This window comes from Pseudorca crassidens, chromosome 14, assembly GCF_039906515.1.
Source record: "Pseudorca crassidens isolate mPseCra1 chromosome 14, mPseCra1.hap1, whole genome shotgun sequence".
Classification (NCBI taxonomy): Eukaryota; Metazoa; Chordata; class Mammalia; order Artiodactyla; family Delphinidae; genus Pseudorca; species Pseudorca crassidens.
Window position 1 is genome coordinate 90,956,158 of NC_090309.1, and position 23,815 is coordinate 90,979,972.

Consider the following 23,815-nt stretch of genomic DNA (forward strand, 5'->3'; position numbering starts at 1 on the left):
CCGGCAGCCTGGAGGAGTAATGTCTGTGCCAGGCCTCTTTCAGGCACTGGGCCTCAGTTTCAGGGGGAATTCTGGCTGGCTTGTGTTAAGACCTGTAGTTCTTGCTGAAATCGCCTCAGCAGATTTGCACAGAGAGAGAAGGGAAAATGCTTGGAAGGATTGCAGCGATTAAAGGCAGCACAGCAGGTCCTGTTAGACTGGGCCGTGCACCAAATATTATTAAGTAAAACGCATGTCCTGGAAATGAAGTAGGCGACGTTACAAGCGTTGAGACAAAGCGGTGTCGTTTATTAAGTGGGTAGGTAGGTGAGGGCCCAGCCACCGGGCACCCAGTGTGTGGAGAAGGATCTGCCTGGGTTACACTGTAGGAAAGGTGTGGATTTCGATCCGTCCCTCTGCCCACATCAGCGATGGAGAAATGCCCAGGGCAGGTGTCTCCACGTCTGATCCAGACGGCCGCAGTAGACATGTGTTCTGAAGTCCAGGACAGATGGGTGGACCCCACACACGTGGTTTTGTGTTTCTGGTGGAATTGGATACTTTGGCGTGAAAGTCTTCACCCTTGATGGGTTCCTTCAGGAGCTGGCCAGCTTCTTCTGGAAAGGACGGGGCAGTACACGCGTGAGGCTTTGAGGACCATACGTCTGTGTTTCCATGGGGCACGAAGTCAGCCGTAGACCACAGTAAATGAGTCGGCATGGCCGTGTGCCAACAGAACTGTATTTTCGGACACTGAAATGTGAATTTCACGTGATTTTCATGTGTTTCGAAATATTTCACCATTTAGAAACATAAGCACCATTAGCGTGCAGGCCATAAGGAACAGGCAGTGGGCCCCTCGGGTGCCCCTTCTGCTCAGCCTTGGTTGCTTCTGTTGTAGGAGAACGGGATTCTAAGCGGAAAACAGAATATGTAGTCTTCGTAATTTAGTCCGTAATTTCTATTCCCCAGATTATCTCTGGGCATTTTGAAACTGTATCAGTTACAGGAGCCTATATTCAATGCATTTGACCTGTTTTTCGGGAAATGATTTTATTTTCTTCAGGCTTCGAAGCAAATGCTTTGTCAGCTGCTCATAAGCTGTCCTCCAAGAATCTGTGAGTTTCCTGAAGACGTGGCGGTGGTCTGATCATCTCCGGTTGGAGGTTTTCCTTAGAAAGGGGAAGGGGAGCCTCCTTGGAGGAACTGTACCTACTGTGTAAACGTTCTGTTTGTATCCTAATACGATCATGAATTTGAAAACTGTCTCCACGTGCCAACTGAATTCTTCCTTCCACCCTGAGTTACGGCCTGGCGTGCGTGTGCTAATCCTCCCGTGTTTCTTGTTTCAGCTATCTGTACAAGAATGAGATCCAGTCAGTTGGCAGGCAAGCGTTTAAGGGACTTGCCTCTCTAGAGCAACTGTAAGTGCCTCTCCTCTGCTCTGCGGTGTCTCAGATTTCACCTGCCCTTTGCCTCTTGCAGGGAAAACTAGGCCAAGTCTGCTGTTTGCACGATGCATGTCTGTGCTCCGGGGGCGTAGGGCTGTGTGCATGCAGATGACAAAGCCGTGGTCCCTCCCTCCTTCTGACCCCGCCCATCTGGGCAGCCACCCCACCCCCTGTGCCCTGCATTCCTGGGGCAAGGACCAGTAACACCGGTTGACCCCTGTCCCCATGGTGCTTCCAGTTTAACAAGATAGACTTGTAAACAGATCTGAGCAAGTAGAGGTCTTTCGGGGACCAGGAAGTTGTTTTCCTCGTACAGTATTTCCTGTTTGAATCTGCACGTCTGGTTTACTTGCGTCATTCACGAGGTCATTATTTTGGAGAAAATAAACTTTTCCATGTGTTTCCAGTTAGGGGACGCTGGATGTTGTTTCTTGGGCTGCGTGTGAAGGAAGTCCTACTTTGCTGTGAGGTCAGCATGCCCATTTGAAGTAGAATTCCTGGTCAGAGGCATTTTCTGACTGTTTGCCTGGCGGGTCACCCGTCCGTCAATGGGCTGGAGTCATCCCGTGTCAGGCAGTTTATTCACGGGGGTGCTGCAGCTGAGGATGTGGTTCGTGTTTTGTCAGTTGGCCGGACATGGAAACATCTCCAGACACCTTGAGGCAGAGCTGGGGAGGCCTCACCTGAACCAGGAGCTTCCGAAGCACACGCAGGGCTCTTGTTTTCAGATACCCATTTGTTTATCCAGCTGAGAGCCACTTTCCCGAGCACGGCTCGCCGTGGACTGGATTTAGAAAGAAGCTGTATATGAGGGGCTGTGCACCTCGGCTTCAGGGAGAATGACACAGGGATCAGATCATCACAGAAACACCTGGGAGTATCTGGAGAGCCCCCAGGTGGAGGGAGGGTCCCCGGAACACGTTCCTGCATCTGACTCAGTTTTAATGGATCTGGGGCTGGGATTTACACGTGCTGTCAGGTGTGGAACTAGGTGAGGCCCATCGAGCCTTGGGAGGGGGTGAGCGGGGTTATTTTTGAGGAAAACAGAGGCAAAGTCTGGGAGAAATGAGGAGGGAAGGGGAATGGCATCCACGGAGCGCCGAGTGGGAGTTGGTGACCAAGGTCCTAGGGGTTCGGGACAGCATCCTGAGACAGGCTGCCTCCAAACCCAGGATCAGGCGCTGGGAGGGAGGGGTCTCTGCTGCTGAGACTTAGGGATGAAGGGAGATTGGGACCTGTCCCCGCCCCTCAGGGAGGCACTGTGAGGGGGAGGGGAGCGTTCCCCTAGGAGCGCGCTCAGATCTGCCCCCGCCGCGTGCAGAGCGCTTCGGGTCCCCATCCTTGCGGGGCCCCCCATGCCCAGAGCTGGCACATGTGGGGAGGCTGGTCCCGAGCCCCGTGTCTGCCCAGCACGTCGGCTCTCGCAGGCCTTAAAAGATAAGCGGAGGCTTAAACAAATGTTTAGAGTTTATTTGAGCGAAATCGATTGGGACAGAGCCTCAGCAACCGGCCGTGCGTGGACACCCCCTGCCCCAGGGCTGGGGGAAGACTCCTGGAACAGGCGCAGATGCAGAGCAGGGCACTTGGTGACGGGCTGCAGCCTTGGGCCGGCTGGCTGCCCAAAGTGTGTCCTTAGCTCTGGTCTCTAACCCGGAGGCGCTGACAGGCTCCTTAGGCCGCGCGTGAGACCCGCCCCGTCCAGCAGGCTCACCTGGGCTCCCTGAGAGGCTGGCCGCGGGCAGGGGCGGGGACCGTGGGCGGCGCTGGGGGCTCCCTTCCTGCCTTCAGCCCGTTTTCCTCCACCATCGGTAGAGGGGCCACAGCCCAGGGAGCCTGTGAACCCTGAGCCCCTCAAGGCAGCACCCGCGTCCGGTCAGCCTCCCCCTGGCTGTCGGCACGTGGATTTTTAAGCAGCATCAGGTTGGGACCGGCGTGTCTTCCCTTCTCTCCCTCCCTTGGCTTCGCCCCGGACCCGGCCGGCCGGCCCGCGGTCTCCGGAGCAGCGCGGCTGAGCGCGTCTGCTCCCCGTGTCTGTGCTTGATGGCGTGGCCCCAGGCTGCTCCACGGTGGCCGCTGGAAGTGCACGTCCTGCAGAGTCAGGACGGGGCGTTTCTGCCCCCGCCATCCTGCCCTCAGGCCCCCACCCTCGCAGGGAGGGCGGTGGGCACAGACCCAGCCCCCACCAGGCTGCCTGCCCGCGGAGGACGGTGGGCAGCTCTGAGGCCGCGTGGTCACCACGGTGGTTCTCCCGGCGAGCTGGCCCAGGGCAGGCCGGACACCGACAGGACAGGGCGAGGGACCCTGAGGTTCCATCATTTCAGAAAGTCAGTGAAAGGCTGTACCTGGTGGAGGGAGTGTGGAGAGAGCTCTCCTTTGCGTGGGTTTGTGCTGTGACCCTGCTGGTCCCAGCGTCTCGTGAAGACACAGCCTGGCGTGTCGGGCCAGGTCCCTGTGTGGCAGGAGGGACTCCTGCACGGGCACCGATTAGAGGGGGCTTCCGTGTATTTCTAAGGCAAAAGCCCACCAATTTTCAAAGTGGGAAAGGCGGTATGCAAGACAATGAGAAGAAATTAGTTTTACAAAAAAATGTGTAACTTACGGCAAGAAAGAAGTATAAGCGGAAAGAAACGGAAGTATAAGCTCTGGATGGTCGATGTAATTAAAGGACATTTGAGGAAATACATTATTTCGCTTAACTCAGGGCCAGGTTTCTTCTGTAGTTGCTGTTTCTGTAGCTGAAAAACAATATACCCAATGTCACCTTGAAGTGTAAGTCTCCTGAATCCGTTTGTAAATTAGAAGATTGGAATGAAGGCATTCACGTACCTGCGTGTGTGGCGTAATGAAGATCATGTTGATTTTTTTCTAGAAAGGTCCATGTATTTGGAGAGCTGAGTGTCCCTGGCTTTCCCCGCTGGGTGGGGAGGAAGCCCGGTCGGTGTGCTTGACCCTTAGTCGTATTGTCCAGTCAATCATTTAAAGTCTGCACCCAGTTTTCCGTTGTCTTTAATCTTCCTATTTGATGACTGCGTTTGTTTTCCATACAATGTAGGAGATCTAGAGAGTTATCTATTGACGTGTGTATTTGAAATGACTTAGAGAACAAATGTTTTCAGCAAAACCCTATAGATCTATAAAAAGTATAAAATTGTTTAAAATTTGTTTCTTTTTCCCATGTTTAAAAACTCCTCTAGATACCTGCACTTTAATCAGATAGAAACGCTGGACCCAGAGTCATTTCAGCATTTGCCGAAGCTGGAGAGGCTGTAAGTGGTGTTGTTGCCCCTCTTCCCTGCGGGTCCTGGAGCCCGTGGCTCTGTCCATTTCCCGTAACAGAAAGAACACCTCTGTCTGTTCAAGCAACCGGGAAACGTCTCAGTAGGAAATCTGTGCTCTCCTCTAACAGTGCAGAAGTGGGAATAGTGATAAAATAGAAAACAATGTAGTTATTTCTGTACTAAAGAACATTGTTCTCAAATTCATGTATACGAAACAAAGGCAGTCACTGGGATGTTCTCTGAAAGCTGAGTTATTTAACTGCTTCTACACTTTTCTGCACGTCTAGGAAAGTATTTTAAAGCATTGCTGTCGTTTATCACCTCTTTCAACAGGTTTTTACATAACAACCGAATTACACATTTGGTTCCGGGAACATTTAATCACTTGGAATCTATGAAAAGATTGTAAGTATAATAACCCTTTATGCTGTCTTTTTAGCAAAGACTAATAATTTCTCCACGTCATATGCGTTTACCGGACCCCTTTTACTGGGTATTTCAAAGCAGAGTTCATCACAGCCTGGATATGAATTAGGGGGGGAGGGTGGATTAAGCCGTCAGAACGCCGAACCAAGACCGAGCTGGCTTGGAGGAATGGGGCAACAGGAAGACGTTTTTAAAAATCAATTTTAAATTCCTCAAATTAATCTTTAATTGCATGTTACATATCGTACTGGTGGAAATAAAATTGGCCTAGAATTAATCCCAACTGTATTGCATTCCTTTTGTTTAGGCATGCACATAACTGAATTCTGTCCATTCTTAGGTCTCCAAAAATAATTTATCTTTACACTGAGTAATTTCTTATAATAGCTGATGGAGAAAACTATCTGACATCTTTTGTGTGTTTTTCTCCGAGCTCTTCAAGGCCATTGTTTTTCAGTTAGGTATTACTGAGAGTGTACAATGAACTGGACTTAAGAAAGAGATAGAAAAGTCAGATTACCAGGCCTGGGCCCAGAGTGGCCTTTGTTTCTCTCTTGAGTTAAGTAAGACACAGTTTCCTCACTATTTACGATTTTTTTCTTTATAGGATAAAGAAATCCCTAGCCAAACTAAAAACTGCATTCTAGGGTGGCAGGTGAGAAACACTGCCTGTTTGGTAGATGAGAGAGGGTAGGAAAGAAATTGCCAGGAGTTGCCAAGACGAGCTCAGGGCACATGGGGGTCACCCGAGTCTACAGAAGGCTGGAAAGGTCCTTCTCCGTCTCTGCCTCCTTTTTGGCCTTTTGATGGTCTAGCACTGCCCTCTGCATCTGCTCGGCCTGTGAAACCCTAGGTTTCTCGGCCCCAGTGAACCTCCCCCTCCCCACCAGACGGCAGAGGGGAGCATGCAGTCGGGGGCTTCCTGCTCTGGCCGCTCGGCCCAGGGGCCGCTGGCCAGGGTCACACACCTGCTCATCCACTGTCACTAGGGCCCGTCCTGAGCACAGAGGTCCTGCCGTTTATTCAGAGGGGCTCTGGGGTCAGCGGGTGCCGGAAAGGTTCTAGGTCCCCCACGGCCTGCTGACCTGAGGAATCGGCGGGGGAGAGGTTCTGTCATGTCTGCGTTGAACCCTATGGATTCCGCGGGACGTGCTCATCGGAGCTGGCTGTCCAGACAGAGGGCCAGTTCTGCCTGCTGCCCGCTCCGAGCCAGCATCCTGGAGAAATGCAAGTGGGAGGTGGGCCATCACGGGCCCGCCTCCCTGGGGAGCACTGGCCGGCAGGTGTGAGCTCAGTGGACGCCCGAGGGCAGCCCCTCGGCTCTGATCCCGGGGAGCTCCCTCTGAACGGGGCCGGCCCTGCTGCCACCTCCTCGCTCTTGGTTCACGTCCCCCCGTTACACTCCTTACCTCGTGCTTTGCTGCATAAATGGTCATCGTTTCCGAGGGAGGAGATGACACCCTGCCTGTTCCGCTTGCTGGGACGAATGTGTCCAGCCCCGTGGGGCACTTTCTCCCGGCACTTAGTTCAGCAGCTGAGGTTTGCGCCCTGTGGGCTGACTGTCCTTTAGGGCGTATTTAAGGGTTAAGTGAGGTAGTACATGATGGCGCAGCGCCAGTGGTGGTGAGAGTTCGGGAGTAGTTCCGGGTGGTGGGGATTTCTGCATTACTGATTTTACGAAGGCTCCTGTCTTGTGCTTTTCATGAAACTTCCCGGACTCGTCCAGCACGTGTCTGTCCCTTGGTCTTGAACCTAAAATAGACAGTATTTGATTGCTCCTTTCCCCACCCTTTATTTGCGTTACTCGGGTTTCCCCCGCTCTCGGGCTCTTCCTTCTGCCGAGTGTGTATCTCTGCTGGGTCCCTTGGTCGGGCAGGACCGGGTCAGATTGTGTTGTCTGCGGGCCCCGTCCCTGCTGGTCAGTTCGGGTCTCCCTGGCCCGGGTCAGCCCTTGCCCATCCCCCGTCTCACCGGCTGCGGCTTCCTCCTCGTAGGCGTCTGGACTCCAACGCGCTTCACTGTGACTGTGAGATCCTGTGGCTGGCGGACTTGCTGAAGAGCTACGCCCGGTCGGGGAATGCGCAGGCAGCGGCCACCTGTGAATACCCCAGGCGCATCCAGGGGCGCTCGGTGGCCGCCATCACCCCGGAGGAGCTGGACTGTGGTGAGTGAGTCCCGGGACCCAGGCCCGCATTGGTGTCCAGAGGGCATAGCGTGTGCAGCCCTGTCTCCAGCTGTCACTGGCTGACCCACAGATCAGGTCTGGGTGGGGCCTGACCGGACCCTGCTTTACAAAGCCCGTCTCTGTAGTACCTGTAAGAAACTATCTGGTAATAAACTTGGGTTTAATTTTCAGGTTTCCCTGCAAAAAAAATAGGCACCTGAAATGCACCACTACCTGTTGCTCCTTCCAGGCCTCTGCCTTCAGAGGCTGCAGCTGCCTGGCCCGCAGGACCCACGGGGGGGCTGGGGGGCGGGGGCGGGGGCGGTTTCTGGGGGAGGGCGCAGGGCTGCTGGCGGGGAGCCGGCAGCCTCCTGGGTCTGGATCTGGGTGGTGGCCACGCCCAGTGGCCGTGGGCCGAGTTTGTCTGGCTTGTCGCACCTGTGCACCGCTTGCGCGTACGCAGTGCCTCACGAAGAAACACAAGAAAAGGAGTGAGGCCAGATCTCGCCGGACGAATCTTCCTGATAAACAAACCCCCAGGGAATCCAGCTTTTCTTTTAAGTTTAGCACTTTCGCCGGGGGGGGGGGGGGGTGGTGGTGCTAAAATTAGGTTCTCCAGAGCATCGTTATTATTTTCAAATATTGAAAACAAAATTAATTACTTTGAAGGTCACTCCATTTCACAGGAACCCCCCCCCCGAAGTTATGTAACTTCACTCGTCGCTGTTTGTAATGCTTTACGAGCGATCCCCGTACAGTCAGGCTCCTTTGCCTCTAGTGTGTGCATGTGGCTGACTTCAGTCCCAGGGCCACCCTGTGGCCTCCGCGCGTCGTGCCCGCGTCTTTGTAAGCGCTGCTCTGCTGGCAGGGCTCCCTCAGGATGCTCAGCAGTGCTGTGCTGTGTGCACCCCGTTCTCCAGACTGTCTCCTTAGGGTCAGCTTCCTGGGCAAAGGACGGGTGGAGAGGGGGAGGTTGCTCCCTCTGCCCTCTGCCCTCTGGACCTGCTCGGGGGTCACGACAGGTTCACTTCCCTGTGCCCACCTTGGGGCTGCCCTCCTGAGTCGGCCTGGGTTCTGCCCACCTCTCTTCTGGGGGAGGAGCGGACCTTCCTCCCTCAACCCCACCCCAGCCCAGCTCCGACCTTGTCAACAGGGGCCAGGCTGGGGTGACCGAGGCGGTGGTGCCTTGAACTTTCTGAACTCCCGGGGCCTCGCGGGACGCCTGGGGACGATGCCTCTGCCCTCAGTGTCCTGGCAGGTCCTCGGTTGCTGCCGGTCACTCAGGGTCACTGGGGGGCGCTCAAGAGGGTGGTCCTTCCTCCAGCTCCTTCAGCACCATTGCCTCTTCCTGGAGACAGAATGGAGAAGCAGAGCTTTCTCCACGTTCCCGAATTCAGCACGTCAGAGAGGATGGCGAGTGGGCGAGTGTGGCACCAGGGATGAGCGGTGGGGCTGGGGGTCCTCCGGCTACAGCAGAGGGAGCCGCAGTGTCCAGACTGGCATGGGGAGCAGGGCGCCTGGGAGTGGAAACGGGAGCAGCGCGGCCTCGGGGGGTTAACGTGGCCGGCGGTGAGTCCGAGGGGTTTCCTGTTGACGCTGTGCAGTAATAGACACGCAGACGGCCTTTTGTGGCTGTTTAAGATGCCAGGTGTTGTGAAGGCACTGTGCACACACTTGCAGGCACGTGCACGCATGTACACACACACAGGAGCACACGCATTTGCACGTGGCAGGTCAGTGAATACATCTGGGCTGAGAGGGGTCAGCTGTCTGAGTTTCCTGGTTAGTAGGTGACCAGTCCAGCCTGCTGTGAGGACACAGAGGACAGTCACCCAGCAGCTGGAGTGCAGGAGGGATGCCTCTCTGTGCTCAGTGACTGGGTGGCCGTAGGGACTGCAGTGGGAACCCCACACTGAGATGGTCCTGCGGTTGGGAGCCCCTGGCCGCACCTGCACAGCCTCTGCCTTCGTGGCGGCTTCAGCTGAAAAGTGCCACTGTCTGTGCTTTCATTCCCTAAAACTGTTGGCTCACGAGTGTCCGGCTCTCGGGGGGAGCGCCCACTGAGGTCGTCAGCCGGTGCTCTGTCTGTCAGAGGCTCAGCGCCACCAGTTGCCAGGGTTCTCAGCGGGTGGACCTCAGAGGCTGGCAATGCTGTGTAATTCGGCTCTAACACCGTCTTCTCCGTGGAGATGCCCCCCGCCGTTCTCGTGGGAGTGGTTTTGTCTCGAACAGAAGGGATTTGCTCTAGGTTCTTATCACGTGACGGTTTAAGACCAGGAAGGCCTGCTTTCCTTTTTGGTGCAGAAAGGCCGCGGATCACGTCGGAGCCGCAGGACGCAGACGTCACCCTGGGCAACACCGTCTTCTTCACCTGCAGGGCTGAGGGCAACCCCAAGCCCGAGATCATCTGGCTCCGAAACAAGTAAGTGGCTCCGGACGGGCCGCCGGGGGCGCCGGGTCCCATTGCATGCAGCTGCCCGTGAGCCACGGCCAGTCCGCCCGCCCTGACCCTCCTCCCTGGAAGGAGAGCAAGGAGGAGGGAGTGCTTTCCGGGCAACCTTCCTGCTTTGAAGTCGCCGCTGGGCACATCCCGGCCTCTGCGAGGCGCACGGCCCGAGTCACCCTCTGCCGGGCTTGGTCCGGGTCAGCGAGGCCGGTCATCACGGAAGGGGCAGTTACCCCCATCCGGGGAGAGGAAGGGGACGGAACCGGGGCTGAGGTCCCTGCGTCCCAAGGAGGTGAGGGAGGGCCCTCCCTGCGGGTGGCATCTTCAGGGAGACCCTGTGAGGTGAACGCACGCACTTCGCTCCTGTGCACCTGATTAGTCTCCAGAAACCCAGGCCTCGCCTTCTGTCCACAAGCATCTTGGTATGGGGGGGGGTGTGGTCAGATCCGCGCGGGGCCCGGGGGTCAGACCACCAAGGGTCGTCTGAGTTGAAGGGCGGCACCTGCACGCATCCGCTTTGAACCGAGTCCTGGGCAGGAAACCTCCGCGGGAGGCCACGTTGTCGTCGTTGCCCCCGTGCTTGCTGTAAACGCTAGCACCCCGCCTGCGCTCACTCACCAACAGAGCCTCCTGTGGGTTCAGTGTGGCCCGTAGAGCCCCTGGCTGGGTTTAGTCGCGATGGTGAGAGGAGATGGGCCCCTGACACCAGCTCTCGAGTCCAGCGGTGTTTGCACAGGAGAACAGGGCAGCGAGCCTGGGGGGTCACCCGAGATGCACCTGCCACGGAGGCATGGAGTGGTTCTAGGCCTGACTTTGTCGTCGACCTAGCGCAGCTGACGCTGGGCTCGGGGCCAGAGCTGTGTGGGGAACGTGAGATGCTGGCCTGTCCCCAGTGCCTTGGGATCTGGGACAGCTCTGAGGGTGGCAAGAGGTAAATTACAGAGCGAACACGGGAGAGCTTCCTTTGGGGAGTGTGCGTTCAAAAGGCAGAGAAGCACAGATTCGCTCAAGGCCAGCACACCTGCATTCGTGAGTGGTCACACCCACGTTTGTCAGTCAACACTTTGATGCTAAGAGTTAACATCGCAGAGCCAGTCACGGCAGAGGGAGACCCAAGGCCCCAGGCCGGCGTCTGGTGCACGGCTGCGCCCCGGGGCCCATCTGCAGCAGCCCAGCCTCCCCCGGGGCTCACGGTGTCTGTGGGAGAAAACTGGGCCACGTCAGGAAGAGCCTCACGTATGGGGCCTGAGAGGCCTGTTGCCTCCGTCCGGAAGTGCTCGTGAAGGACGGAGATGCCAGTTTTGGCGGCGTGGTTGGTGCAGGTGGAGCACAGCATGAGGGAGGTGGGCGGGGAACCGGACAGCGCCTCCCGCAGCTGGGTCTGTAGCCTGTGGGCACCTGGATTCTGAGAGGGGTCCTGGGAAATCCCTCGAACAGTGGCGGTGTTGTTCTGGGGACGTTTGTAATCTTCCACTTTTAATAACTTAAATGTTTCTACTCCTTTGCCTCGAATGGATTTGCCAGAAACGAAGGGAAAGTTTTCCTGTGAATTTTTTCCACTCTGTTCAGTTTTTCCCTTTGGAACGAGGACCACTTTGAAACATTTGTAGGTTGAACATGTAAATAATAAAAGTGAATATGTGAGTTAATCACAGATGCAAATAAACACAGTGCGTAAACACTTTTCCCAGAAATGCCGGTAAGTCAGCCTGCTGGGAAGGAAAGTTTCCAGGAAGGCGAGTTAAGGCCCCGCATCTCCAGGTGCTGCATGCCTCCAGGCTGGGGCCTCCGCGCCAGGACAGAAGCCCGCCGCGGGGGACCAGGTGTTTCCTTGTTTCAGAGCCTGAGCCTGCCAGGTCTGTCTTTCCAGTAACGAGCTGAGCATGAAGACGGACTCCCGCTTGAACCTGTTGGACGATGGGACCCTGATGATCCAGAACACGCGGGAGACAGACCAGGGCATCTACCAGTGCATGGCGAAAAACGTGGCCGGAGAGGTAAAGACGCAGGAGGTGACCCTCAGGTACTTCGGGTCTCCAGGTACGTTGAGTGCTCACTCAGACACTTAGAGCCCACCTTCTTCCCGGTCCACTCCCTTCTTTGTTTGCACCTGGTGGTAAAAGACAAACACCAAGGTCTCCCGTTTAAGCTGCTACAGCAGGGTCGGCTCAGGGTCATAGGTGACCCCCAACCATTGCCCTGGTCCACCATCAACCCCTGATCCAGGACGGCCACTCAGAGTGGACAGTAGAGGCGCTGCTGGGAGCACAGTGCAGAGGAGCTGTGGACACCTGGGCAGACACGTGCCCCGTCCCCCGACACCTCCCACTCACGCTGGTCCCAGGGGCTCCTCTCACTTGTTGGCAGTGGGCTCTCTCTTGTGCTAAGGGCTTTGGCTGTTTTAAAAGAAGCCAGAAATCTGAATTTGTATGCAGAATTCCCAGGTCTAAAATATTGGCACCTGAACTGAAAAGATTGTTTGAGCCAAAGGCAGCATGGCTGTGGCCTTGATTGGCCTGGGTCCCACCAGGTTACAGACCCTGCCCTTGTCGAAGTGTTGACTTTTGGAGCCTTGGTCAGAAGAGGAGCTGTGGCCCTTGGAGCAGAGCCCAGGGTGGGCCTGATCCCCCGTGGCTGCTGGAAGAGCACAGGTGGCCAGGCCGCCTCCATGGGTCTGTGTCATTGTCGTGTAGGTGGGCCAGGGTCTGTGTTTCCCTCATGGTTTATCGTTCAGGGCATTGCCAAGGGCAATCCCAAGCTAAGTGGTTTGTGTGTTTCTTTGATTAGATTCCTAGTACGAGACCTTCGTATCACTTGGTTCATCCCAGCATAGGCACAGTCAAGATTTACTGATGAGTGAGAGTTCCCAGCTGTCGAATTTCCCTTCAAGGGAAAGTGCAGTGCATATATCGCAGCCACATCAAAGCCCTTTAATCCCATGTTCCCCGAGTGGAACAAGGCGTCCAGCATCTTTGCAAAGTCACATGGCTGTGAACCTACCACAGATAAGTTAGAGCTCCCGGTCACAGAAGGGGCTTGCGCTTCATTTGTCAGGCACAGGGAAACCCACGAAATACTGAACAGAGTGGTGCAGTTCTGTAGGTATATGTCAGAGGACAAAAGGGAGTAATAGAGCATAAACAGTGCATTTCCTTAGCAAAGTTGCTGTGTTAGCGGAATAATTGATTCCTAGCTGGGAATATTAAAATCTCCCTGTGGCCTGAGAGTTCCAAGTCTAACCCCTTTTGATCTGAATTTTTGTTTCTCTCTCGGGCACGAGAGCCTTCTTTACTGCACTAGTCTGTGCATGTTGGCACTGCTCCCCAAAATGCACAGGGAGGGTCTCCCACAGTCCGTGACTGGAATGTCACTGCAGAGTGAGTGGGTCAGCCAGTGGCAGCCTGCCAGCCTAGACTCGGGGCTGCCAAACCTGGACCACTGCCTGTTTTTCCAAGATCTTTGAAGTAAAAATGTGTCTTGGGCTTCCCTGGTGGCGCAGTGGTTGAGGGTCCGCCTGCCGATGCAGGGGACACGGGTTCGTGCCCCGGTCCGGGAAGATCCCACATGCTGCGGAGCGGCTGGGCCCGTGAGCCATGGCCGCTGAGCCTGCGCGTCCGGAGCCTGTGCTCCGCAACGGGAGAGGCCACAACAGTGAGAAGCCCGCGTACCGCAAAAAAAAAAAAAAGTGTCTTACATTTTTATGTGAACAACTTAAGAGCAATATTTTAGAATACATGATAATTATATGAAGTTCAAATTTCAATGTCTGTTAATTAACTTTTATTGGAACATAATCACATGCAAAGATTTATGGCCTGAAAAGCCCGAAAAATATGCTCTGTGGCCCTTTACAGAGGTTTGCCAACACCGTGACGTAGGTAATGATAATGGACCCATTTGTAAGTCTCCATGAGTCACAAAGGGCTAAATGTACTCTGTCTGTTTTGAAGCTATTATTAGGGGCATATAAGTTTGCAGTTTTTAATCTTCCTCATGAACTAAACTTTTGATTATTAATGCTTTTTGCCTTAAGGTTAGTTTGATTTTATATGGATGCAACCCACTTTCTTTTGATTAGTGTTTGTCAACTATACTTTTCGCGTCATTTTGCTCTGAACCTTTCTTTTTTACGTTTTTTTTACATTTTTACTGGAGTATAGTCGATTTACAATGTAGTAGTTTCAGGTGTACAGCAAAGTGAATCAGTTATACCTATACATACATCCACTCTTTTTTAGATTTTTTTTCCCATATAGGTCATTACAGAGTATTGAAAAGAGTTTCCTGTGCTGTACAGCAGGTTCTTATTAGTTATCTGTTTTATATATAGTAGTGTGTATATGTCAGTCCCAATGTCCTAATGTATCCCTCCCCCTCCCTTCCCCCTTGGTAACCACAAGTTTGTTTTTTATATCTGCGACTCTATTTCTTTCTTTTTTTTTTATAACCTACAGGTTTTTGGTTTTTTTAATTATTATTATTATTTATTTATTTATTTATGGCTGTGTTGGGTCTTCGTTTCTGTGCGAGGGCTTTCTCTGGTTGTGGCAAGTGGGGGTCACTCTTCATCACAGTGCACGGGCCTCTCACTATCGCGGCCTCTCTTGTTGCGGAGCACAGGCTCCAGATGCACAGGCTCAGTAGTTGTGGCTCACGGGCCCAGTTGCTCCGCGTCATGTGGGATCTTCCCAGACCAGGGCTCGAACCCGTGTCCCCTGCATTGGCAGGCAGATTCTCAACCACTGCGTCACCAGGGAAGCCCTGTGACTCTATTTCTGAACCTTTTTCTATATTAGTATATTTTGGGCGTTTGTTGTAAACAGCATAGAGCTAGAGTTTGTTTAAAAAACTCACACTGACTTTAAAAACGAGTCCATATACATTTATTGTGGTTAGCAATTTAGATTTATGAATGCTACCTCTTATTTTGGACAATTTATCCAACCTTTTCTATGTTTCTTGCCTTGTTTTGAAATATTTTTTTTCATCTTCTATTTCCTACTTCTAGTTTGGAAGTTATATACCTTATTTCTTTTCTGTAAGTGGTTATTCTAGAGAAATTTCAAATGCATTCTTAAATTATCAACGTTTACAGTTACTGTCTTTACGTTTGTCTCAAATATAACTACCCACCTTAGTTTCTAGGCTGAGTTCTGTTTTTTAATGTATAAAAGGTTGTTATGTTGTACTGTTAATGTTTGTCTAGCTGTACCGTGTAGTTATCACTTCCAGTTCTTTTTATTTCTTCCTGCATCTCAGCTCTTCCACTGAGGTCACTTTCCTTCTGCCTAATGTAGTGTGAAGTAGACAGCAGGCCTATATGACGGCCCACTTTGGGTTGATAAGGGCTGACATGAGGTTTATTTCTCCCTTCTACTCAGCAGAGGTCCCTGCGGGGGGCTGGGGGGTAGGAGCTGACTTTCTCTTTCTCGTACTGATGGTGGAGCATTTTGGGGACCCGTCCTAGAGTTTTCTGTCTGGCTCTCATCCTGGGGTGTCCTCATCTTTCTATCTCCTAAGGGTCCTACAAGCCACATGTACAATTGCAGGGCCGTGCCAATGCCTCACGATGGGCTTCGCCTTTGGTTCTTGTCCCTGTACGTGGCTCCACATCTCCAGTTTGCCATCCTCTGGAAATGCTAACATTAAATGTCACTTCTGTGTTTTCTGTGATCCACTGTTACTTAGATGTGTGATAAGTGGGGTTTAAAAATCAGCAAAAGTATCCGAAGAGCTCTCCTCACGAGGAAGAAATATTTTTCCTTTTTCTTTTATTTTGTATCTGTAGGAGGTCATGGATATTCACTAAACTTCTTTTGGTAATTACTGTAATTCAAACCACTGATGTAGGTCAAATCATTATGCTGTACACCTTAAACGTATACAGTGCTGTGTGTCAATTATATCTTAATAAAACTGGAAGAAAAAAATAAAGTAGTTTAAAAATAAAAAATAAACAAACGAGAACAGATGTAGAGAAGTCTCTTTCCTGTCTCCTTCCCTGGTCCACGTAATTCCCACCTCCATCCCACCTCCTTCTAGAAAATACTGCCAGTGCCTGCAAGGCCAGGGCTACTTCTTACTTACTGGATGTTAGAGACCTTTCATTTCAACATATGAAGGACTTCCTTACTCTTGCCCTTTTTATGGGTGGTGGCGGAATCCCATTATCCAGACAAAACATCTGTGTAACCCGTTCCCTTTGGGGTACATGTCACGGGTCTCCTCTCTTTATCCAAAACCCTTTGGGCCAGAGGTGGTTTGAAATGTGGAAATTTGGGGATTTTTTTTCAGAAGGGCCACATGGTACGTAATCCATTTACTGACTTGAACTGTCACGGAATCTTGGACAATGCCCCACCCAATCAGTATATAAAATCCTGTAGCAAACTGAGCGGATGTTCACAGTAAGCGGAATAATGGAGATTGTGAGTAGCCTCGTGCTAGAGAGACCAAGGAAAGAAGTTATGAAAAAATATTTTATTTTTGGGTTGGAAAATCGTGGATCAGGATGTCAGCCTGAAGAAACAACGCAGTAATAAAAACCCCTTTTTGTACATATATTGTTTTACAAGCCAGTAAAAAGTATTGGGTTGGCCAAAAATTTCGTTTGGGTTTTTCTGTAACATGGAAAGACCCGAACGAACTTTTTGGCCAACCAGGTATCTGTGGGGTACATTCCTAGCAGAGTAATTTCTGCGTAAAAGGGTGAAGGCATTTTTAGTTTTGATGTATGTGGCCATGTTTCTGTCCAGGTGGACCGTGGCAACTTGTGCTACCCCCGTGTGAGGGTTCTGTTTCTTCACGTGCTCGACACACAAGCTCAGTAATAAGTGTGTGGGGTTTTTTTCTGGATTTAGAGTTGAAACATCATCTCATTGTAATCATCATTATAACCATCTCTCTAGAGTATTAATTTGTATTTTTCTTTCTATGAGGGAAATTTGTTATTTCTATATGTTCTAAATGCCCTTTGAAAACAATGTCTATAACCAGTAAGAACCACTAGCAAGGTTTACTGAAAAGACTGGCATATACGTTTAGAATTTAAAAGAAGTAAGACTTCTGCAGAGTTTGGTCCACGTCTGAAGAAGGAATCAGTCCGTCAGGGCTGCTGATGGTGGTTTGACCTGAGGCCACGACCCTCGTTGCGTCTGCACATTTCTTGAAAGAAGAAAGGAGACAAAGTGTGCAATTGTATTGTTTCTGTTTTACTTATTTTAGACTTTAACAGCTAGAATGAGTAGCATGAAAATAGAAACGCCAAGCAAAAGCATTTGCTAAACTGGAGGATTTTAACTCTGAATCTGTGTTTCCTGTGACAGCTCGCCCCGCTTTTGTAATCCAACCCCAGAACACGGAGGTGCTGGTGGGGGAAAGTGTGACCCTGGAGTGCAGCGCCACGGGCCACCCCCCGCCGAGGATCACCTGGACCAGAGGCGACCGGACCCCCCTGCCCGCTGACCCGCGGGTGAGCATCACGCCGTCCGGCGGCCTCTACATCCAGAACGTGGAACGGGAGGACAGTGGCGAGTACACCTGCTTCGCCTCCAACACCGTGGACAGCATCCACGCCACGGCTTTCATCATCGTCCAAGGTGAGAGCGTCCACGCAGAGGCCCCGGCTCCCCCAGCCTCCCTGGCTTGCCCTCAAGCCAGCCCCTCCGCGGGCTCCGCCTGGTCTTCCAGCCCCGGGTCCTGCTTCATCCTCTCCCATCACATCTGACCTTCGGTGGGACTTGGTGATATGTTTATTTTCCAAGTGCAGGCTTTAGGGGGTCAGAGCTTTAGTTTTCTGCTGTGTTCCCCACACGAATGTGGGCACACATGCCAATTCACCAAGGCCTGCGTGTACGGAATCAGTATGTCTTACACACGTCTTGGAATTTCCTTAGGGTCAATTTTGGACATAGGGTCTGAGAATATGTATAGTTTTAAGACTTAATGCTGTGTGTTTCCAAATTCCTTAATTGACTCTGTAATGAGTTTATTAGTTTTCAAATAAATTGCCCAGTGGGACTTTGGTTAAGAAGCGCTGGGACAACACAGAAGTGTGAAATGCAGAGAATGAGTTCTTTCCTTCTCCTCTGTCCCCACCGGCTTCCTTTGTCCCCCACCCCGCTTCCTCTGTCCCCAGTGGAAGCCACGTCACTAAAAGTTGGTCCTTAATCCGTCCTCTGGCCCTTTCTTTGCACCTGTGACCAAGCAGTCGTGTCACTGGTTTTTACCTTTTTTGATTGTGGTGGTTGCTTTTATAAAAATGGAATTATATTGCATATATTATTCTGTAATTTTTTTTCACCCAGTAATAATAAAGTAACTCCTGTCACTATGCACAGTTGCACTAGATGACATTTTATACCATTTGCAAATACTAGTTTAGGTTGAGGAGTGAGGTGAATCCCTTCAGGTCAGGCCCCTTCCAGGAGCTGAAGGGGGTCGTTACCTGTGTTCTGTGTTGTAGCCTCAGTGCTGTTAGATTAAGAGTCTTCTGCACGCTTGTCAGTGTGACGCTGAGAAGCGCCCAGCGTTTGGTTTCTTCCTTTCCACTTTCCGGCATCTTCCTCTGCTCGGGGTGCTGCACCCACAGTCGGGGTCCTGGTGGGACTCTTGGAGGGCGGGCGGTGTGCCTTCAAAATGGCGTTTTCACCCAAAGCTGTCTCCTAAATGTTGCGTTTCCAACGTCTTTCCCTCCGGAAGCGCTTCCTCAGTTCACCGTGACGCCCCAGGACAGAGCTGTCATCGAGGGTCAGACAGTTGAGTTCCACTGCGAGGCGAAGGGCTACCCACAGCCGGTCATTGCCTGGACGAAAGGAGGTGAGGTGTCGGGCAGGACGGTGACCCACTCCCTCTGTCCTTCCCTTCCTGGGACTCGGACCCCCCGGGCAGGCCGGCGCTGGCTGAACCCGACGTGACCCAGAGCTGCGGGCACGTCGGGTCACGGGCCACCCCCGCACACACAGGACAGGAGACCTGTCCGCACCGAGGGCCTGGATGTCGGGCCCATCTCCTCCCGAGTAGTCTGGGTCCCGCCTTCAGTGTGCACCGAATTAGCCTCTGGAGCAGATTTACTGATGTGCAGATAGAACCTTCTAGAAACCGGTGGTAGAACACATGTGCCGTATATATGACTTTCTCACTTGAATTCCCAGAGTTCTCTTGCTGCTCCCCAAGAGGTGTTGTGACTTGACCACGTTAACTCCTTGGGTGGGACCCCAGCCGATTTCTCTAGCTGGGAAGCTGCTGGGCGCACAATGTGGGGAAGGCCCAGCCCGTCACCCCAGGGGCGTGACAGCAGCCTGGCCGGGAAGGCTGCGGAGAGGCAGGTGCCCACGTTGGTGGACCATCAGGGTCTGCTCTGGACTCGAGGGGGTGACTAGCGCTGGACCAAAGGGCACTACCATCCCTTCCGCCCCTGAGGGGCCATTGCGAGGGATCCTGGGAGCAACCTGGACGAGAGGAGAGCTCCATGTTTTCGGGAGGAGAGGCTCATTCCTACTTGGGGAGCTGCTTGTCTTCAAGCAGCACCAGCCCATCCCCTTCCCAGCCCGCGACGCCTTCCCATCCCTCGTCCCCTTTCCACCCCCACCCCTCTGTGCCCAGCCTGGGACCGGCCTCCCCCTGTCTCCGAGTCTGCACACCACCCCGGCTCTTGCTTACTTAGCCCTCGACCCCCTGGTCCCTGCCCCTTGCTCCTTCTCTGGAGAGTCTTGGGGGGGCCGGGTCTGTGTGCTATTTGTCCCTGAACTGTCGCACACGCACAGGTGTGTGACAAAGGCCGGGACGGTGACTCCAGGCCAGATCTGGGGAAGACGAGCTCTGCGACCCCTTTGTCCCTCAGCGAGGGTTCTGCCTGACCCTGAGGCTCCCGTCTCCCACCTCTAAGGCCAGGCTTGTGTCCGTGTATCCCTGTCACTGAGAGTGCCTCCCCACCTTGCAGGGAGCCAGCTGTCGGTGGACAGACGGCACCTGGTCCTGTCGTCAGGGACCCTTCGGATCTCGGGCGTCGCCCTGCACGACCAGGGCCAGTACGAGTGCCAGGCCGTCAACATCATCGGCTCCCAGAGTGTCACCGCGCACCTGACAGTCCAGGCCCGAGGTAGGCAGTGGTCCCGCACCCCTCCCTGCGACGGACTGTCCCCCAGATGCGCATCCCGAGGCTGTCGTCGTAGCCTGTCACTCCCATGTCGGCAGTGAGGACAGTGCCGCATGTGGGACACGGGTCACGTTATGTCACTGTGTCATCTCTGCCTTCCCTGGGGGTGAGCAAGGTGGCCCCGGACCCAGCAGCACCGGCTGACCCGGGAACAGGCCCCCATGTCCTCCTGGACGCGAGGTTCTGCCTCCTACTGGCCCCGGGTCCCTGTGGAGAGCCGGGAGAGGAAAGCAGGAGGGGTGATGGCCTGGAGGGTGGGCGTGGAGGGGGGCTGCCTGCAGAGGGTCCCTGGGGGTCGGGGCCTGGGTCTGCTCCAGTGCTGAGCAGGCAGGACAGTGGGCGGCCCGTGGGTGAGGTCATCAGCCGGTCCCCTGCTTCCTCCCGTCACCAGCTCTTGAGGGGTGGGGGGGGCTTGGACTTGGCAGCTCCAGGCCGCCCCAAGCAGACCGGAGCCGTGCGGACAGACCAGATGCTGCCGCGCAGGTGGAGGCTGGCAGCCCGGACCGTCCCTCGGTCCCGTCCGGCTCCTTGGCTCCGGCAGCTGCAGCGGGAGCGCTCCGTGCCCTGGGCCTGCCCGGACCAAAGGCGGGGCTCTGCTCGCCTGAAGCTTTTGGAACAAATCAGGAGTCTCCCGGGTTCTCCACGTGTGTCAGCCCATGCCCCTTGCCTTGCAGTCACCCCGGTGTTCACCAGCATCCCCAGTGACACGACGGTGGAGGTGGGCAGCAGCGTGCAGCTGCCGTGCAGCTCTCAGGGGGAGCCTGAGCCCGCCATCACCTGGAACAAGGTAAGGGCTGCGGCGTGTGGCTCCCCTGCCCGCGGCTTCTCCAGACCCCCCGTAGCTGGAAGGCAGCCGTGGTGTAAACAAAACGAGACAGACTTTGGACGTGCTCCTTTACGAGTCCTTTTTGGTGACAAAAGCAAAGAAAACCCTTTTGTTAGATCCTTGGTCCCGTAATCACTAGAGAAGGTTTCCCGTTGTCTCATTTCTCTGTGTTGTTCTTATTAAGCCCAGTAAAGAAATGAGTATCAGTGTTTCATTGCAAGCAAGTGTTTTAATATGGAACTTGTCCCTGGAGGTCGTGCACTGGAGGTCGTGCAGTGGCGCCCCGGGAGGGAAGTGCAGGGTCGCAGGGCCCTGCAGCCTCGGCCTCGCTGGGTGTGACTCAGGCATCCTGGCTTCTCCCACACCACCCACCCCAGTACACGTCCCAGGAAGGTTGCCGTCTGTGGCCACGCCCCGGCACGCGCACCCCAGAGATCCAGGGACGTCCCAGAGTGAGGTCTTAAGTTCTTCTGGGTCCTTTGCGAGCAGGTGGGAGAAGTTCATGCCCTTGAATTGGCGTCGGGCGAGCTCCTTCCAGCGTCGGCGGGTCTCAGCACAGCCACCGTGATGGGCCCATGAGCGAGGTCCTGGCAGGTGGTGCTCCTCTCCAGGGTAGATGCCTGTGCTCCGCAGTCTGACCCCACCGTTTCTTCCATTTATCTTGCTGCAGGATGGGGTCCAGGTGACAGAAAGCGGGAAGTTTCACATTAGCCCCGAGGGCTTCCTGACCATCCACGACGTGGGGCCTGCGGACGCCGGCCGCTACGAGTGCTCGGCCCGGAACACGATCGGGCAGGCGGCGGTCAGCACGGTGCTCAGCGTGCACGGTGAGCCCGCAGCACTGACGCTCCCCGCGCGGTCGGAGGCGACCGAGGAGAGCAGGGAGCCTGGGGGTTTGGGCGTTATCTGAAGACAGCACAGCCCAACCTTGCAGGGAGGTGGGCGGGGTCCAGAGAGGCACAGCCGTCCTTCCTCCTGCTGCTGTAGGCGCTGCAGGCCGATGTGGTCGTGCCCTTGGCGATCTTGCCTCGCTCTGGGTTTCCTGGTTGGTTTAGTGGTCACCCAACCCCCCTCAAATTCTACAGCATGTCATTTACAGTCACCATGTGGCAAAGCACAGACGTAGTCACTGCTGTGAAAGAATCCCGGCCCCTTCACTCTGTTTCCTCTCTGTTCTGGGTGTGTGTGGCCTTGTGCGGTCCTGGCGTGTATTAAGTCTTCATTTTAAACCCCCAGATAATCGAGGACCGTTCCCTTCCCTGGACTGGTTGGTGGCCCTAGAGCCAGGTGGACCCCGGCTCTGTGCCGGCCTGCAGAGCTCACCCAGGGCATCCCCTCCGGCCCCACCACCTGGTCCATCCAGGTGTCACCTCCACCTTTCCGACACTCCACGTGTTCTGGGCCAACAGGGTAAAATGCACAGCCTGTAGCTTGGCATAAAGTCTTTTTAAAAAAATATTTATTTATTTATTTGGTTGCGCTGGGTCTTAGTTGCAGCTCGCGCGCTCCTTAGTTGCGGCACGCGAACTCTCAGTTGCAGCGTGCGTGTGGGATCTAGTTCCCTGACGAGGGATTGAACCCGGGCCCCCTGCATTGGGAGTGTGGAGTCTTTTAACCACCGCTCCACCAGGGAAGTCCCTGCATAAAGTCTTACAGTTCGACCCAAACCTGCACTTTGTCTCCAGCTCTCTCTGTGCCCCGCTTCCACCTGCCGCCCCCCGGCACAGAAAGCCTGAGTTCTCAGGTAACAGAGCCTCCACACCCAGGCCCCTCCTCTGGACGATCCCCCAGTTCCTCCCGCAGGAAACATCCTCCACCTGCATGTGCGTTTTTGCCTTTTCCACTTTAATCACCTAATCTGCCTTCCCCGAGGACTGGTGAGCCTCAGACCTGCCTGGGTGTGGTTAATTTATATGCCGACACCTCACAGCCCATACTCCACACTCCCTGCACGGTGCCTGGAACCTGTGGGCACCTGCAGACAGCAGTAAAGGCGAAACTGGAAACCTTTTTTTTTGAGGGGGGAAATGTTAAATGACCTTATTTTCCCATTATATGAGCGCGTGAAGTGATTATAAATTAAATCGGTGAATCTCCTGACTTAGAAACAGTGTTTTTTTCCATTAATGTTTATTTTTATACTTGAAAAATAATGTTACTTTAACATGAATTAGTTACACGTGAAGTTTCAAAATAATCTCCCACCCACAATCCCACTCCCCCAAAATAACCCCCCTGAACGTTTTAGTGGATTTCCGTTACCCTTCTCTAAGGCGTATAAAGAAGTGGTTTGGGATGGTTTTTCTGTGACCATCGCTTGAAGAAAAGCAAAGTCAGTTCAAATCACTGATAGTAATGAAATATTAGGGTAATACAATTATGTAAGATTGTTCTGTCCATTTGTCTAACACATGACATAAAAATACTAGCTTCTAAAAATTAGTAAATTGGGGCTCTGTTTGAGATCGGTGTCAGGAGGGCCTATGTCCCAGTCTGGAGGGGGATGTATTCCAGGAGGGAGGGGTGTGTATCCCAGAACCAAGTGAAGGCAACATTTCAGTGAGGACATTATCAGCCGTGTCAGGTTTTCTAGAAGGTCGAGTATTTTGACGGTAAAGGATACCGTTTATTAAAATACCTGCTGTTGGTGACCTGGCATGAGACATTTTGGAAAATAAAGATAAAGATTGGTTGGAACAAGGTTATTTTATTTAGCAAACTCTAAACGCTAGAAAAATGTCAATATGAAGTGAAAAAGGAATGAAAAGAGGAAAGTAGAAAGGGAGCCGTAGCTTCAGAGGTGTCAGGTGTATCCGAGTGTGCCTGAGTGTGCGTGAACATACGTGCACGCATGTATAGTTACGTGTGTGCATATATGGTCACGTATGCGTGTGCACATGTGGTCATGTGTGTGTGTGTGCGTGCCCACACGCACACATGCTGGGTGTAAGAATGTCTGATCCTTCCTTTGGGGCATAGGGTGAAGCGAGAGCAGAGTCTCGGGAGGGTGGGCGGGCAGAGATCCAGCACCCAGGCAGGTTGACCTTTGATGGGAGGAACGTAGAATCCACCGGAAATTGAAGCACCAC

At 53.5% G+C, this 23,815-nt stretch overlaps 1 protein-coding gene across 3 annotated transcripts in view; it reads left to right on the top strand.

Moving 5' to 3' along the window:
• PXDN (peroxidasin) overlaps window positions 1–23,815 on the top strand; it is a 65,608-nt gene that overhangs the window by 27,259 nt on the left and 14,534 nt on the right. For 2 of the 3 annotated variants that reach the window (XM_067703821.1, XM_067703822.1), the window contains exons 4-14: window positions 1,332–1,403; window positions 4,625–4,696; window positions 5,042–5,113; window positions 7,129–7,298; window positions 9,603–9,720; window positions 11,615–11,784; window positions 17,070–17,342; window positions 18,445–18,561; window positions 19,685–19,843; window positions 20,575–20,687; window positions 21,397–21,553. In XM_067703821.1, coding sequence (XP_067559922.1) covers window positions 1,332–1,403; window positions 4,625–4,696; window positions 5,042–5,113; window positions 7,129–7,298; window positions 9,603–9,720; window positions 11,615–11,784; window positions 17,070–17,342; window positions 18,445–18,561; window positions 19,685–19,843; window positions 20,575–20,687; window positions 21,397–21,553 — 1,493 coding nt within the window. The remainder of the gene's footprint in view (window positions 1–1,331; window positions 1,404–4,624; window positions 4,697–5,041; window positions 5,114–7,128; window positions 7,299–9,602; window positions 9,721–11,614; window positions 11,785–17,069; window positions 17,343–18,444; window positions 18,562–19,684; window positions 19,844–20,574; window positions 20,688–21,396; window positions 21,554–23,815) is intronic. The other variant, XM_067703823.1, reaches the window with a different exon arrangement.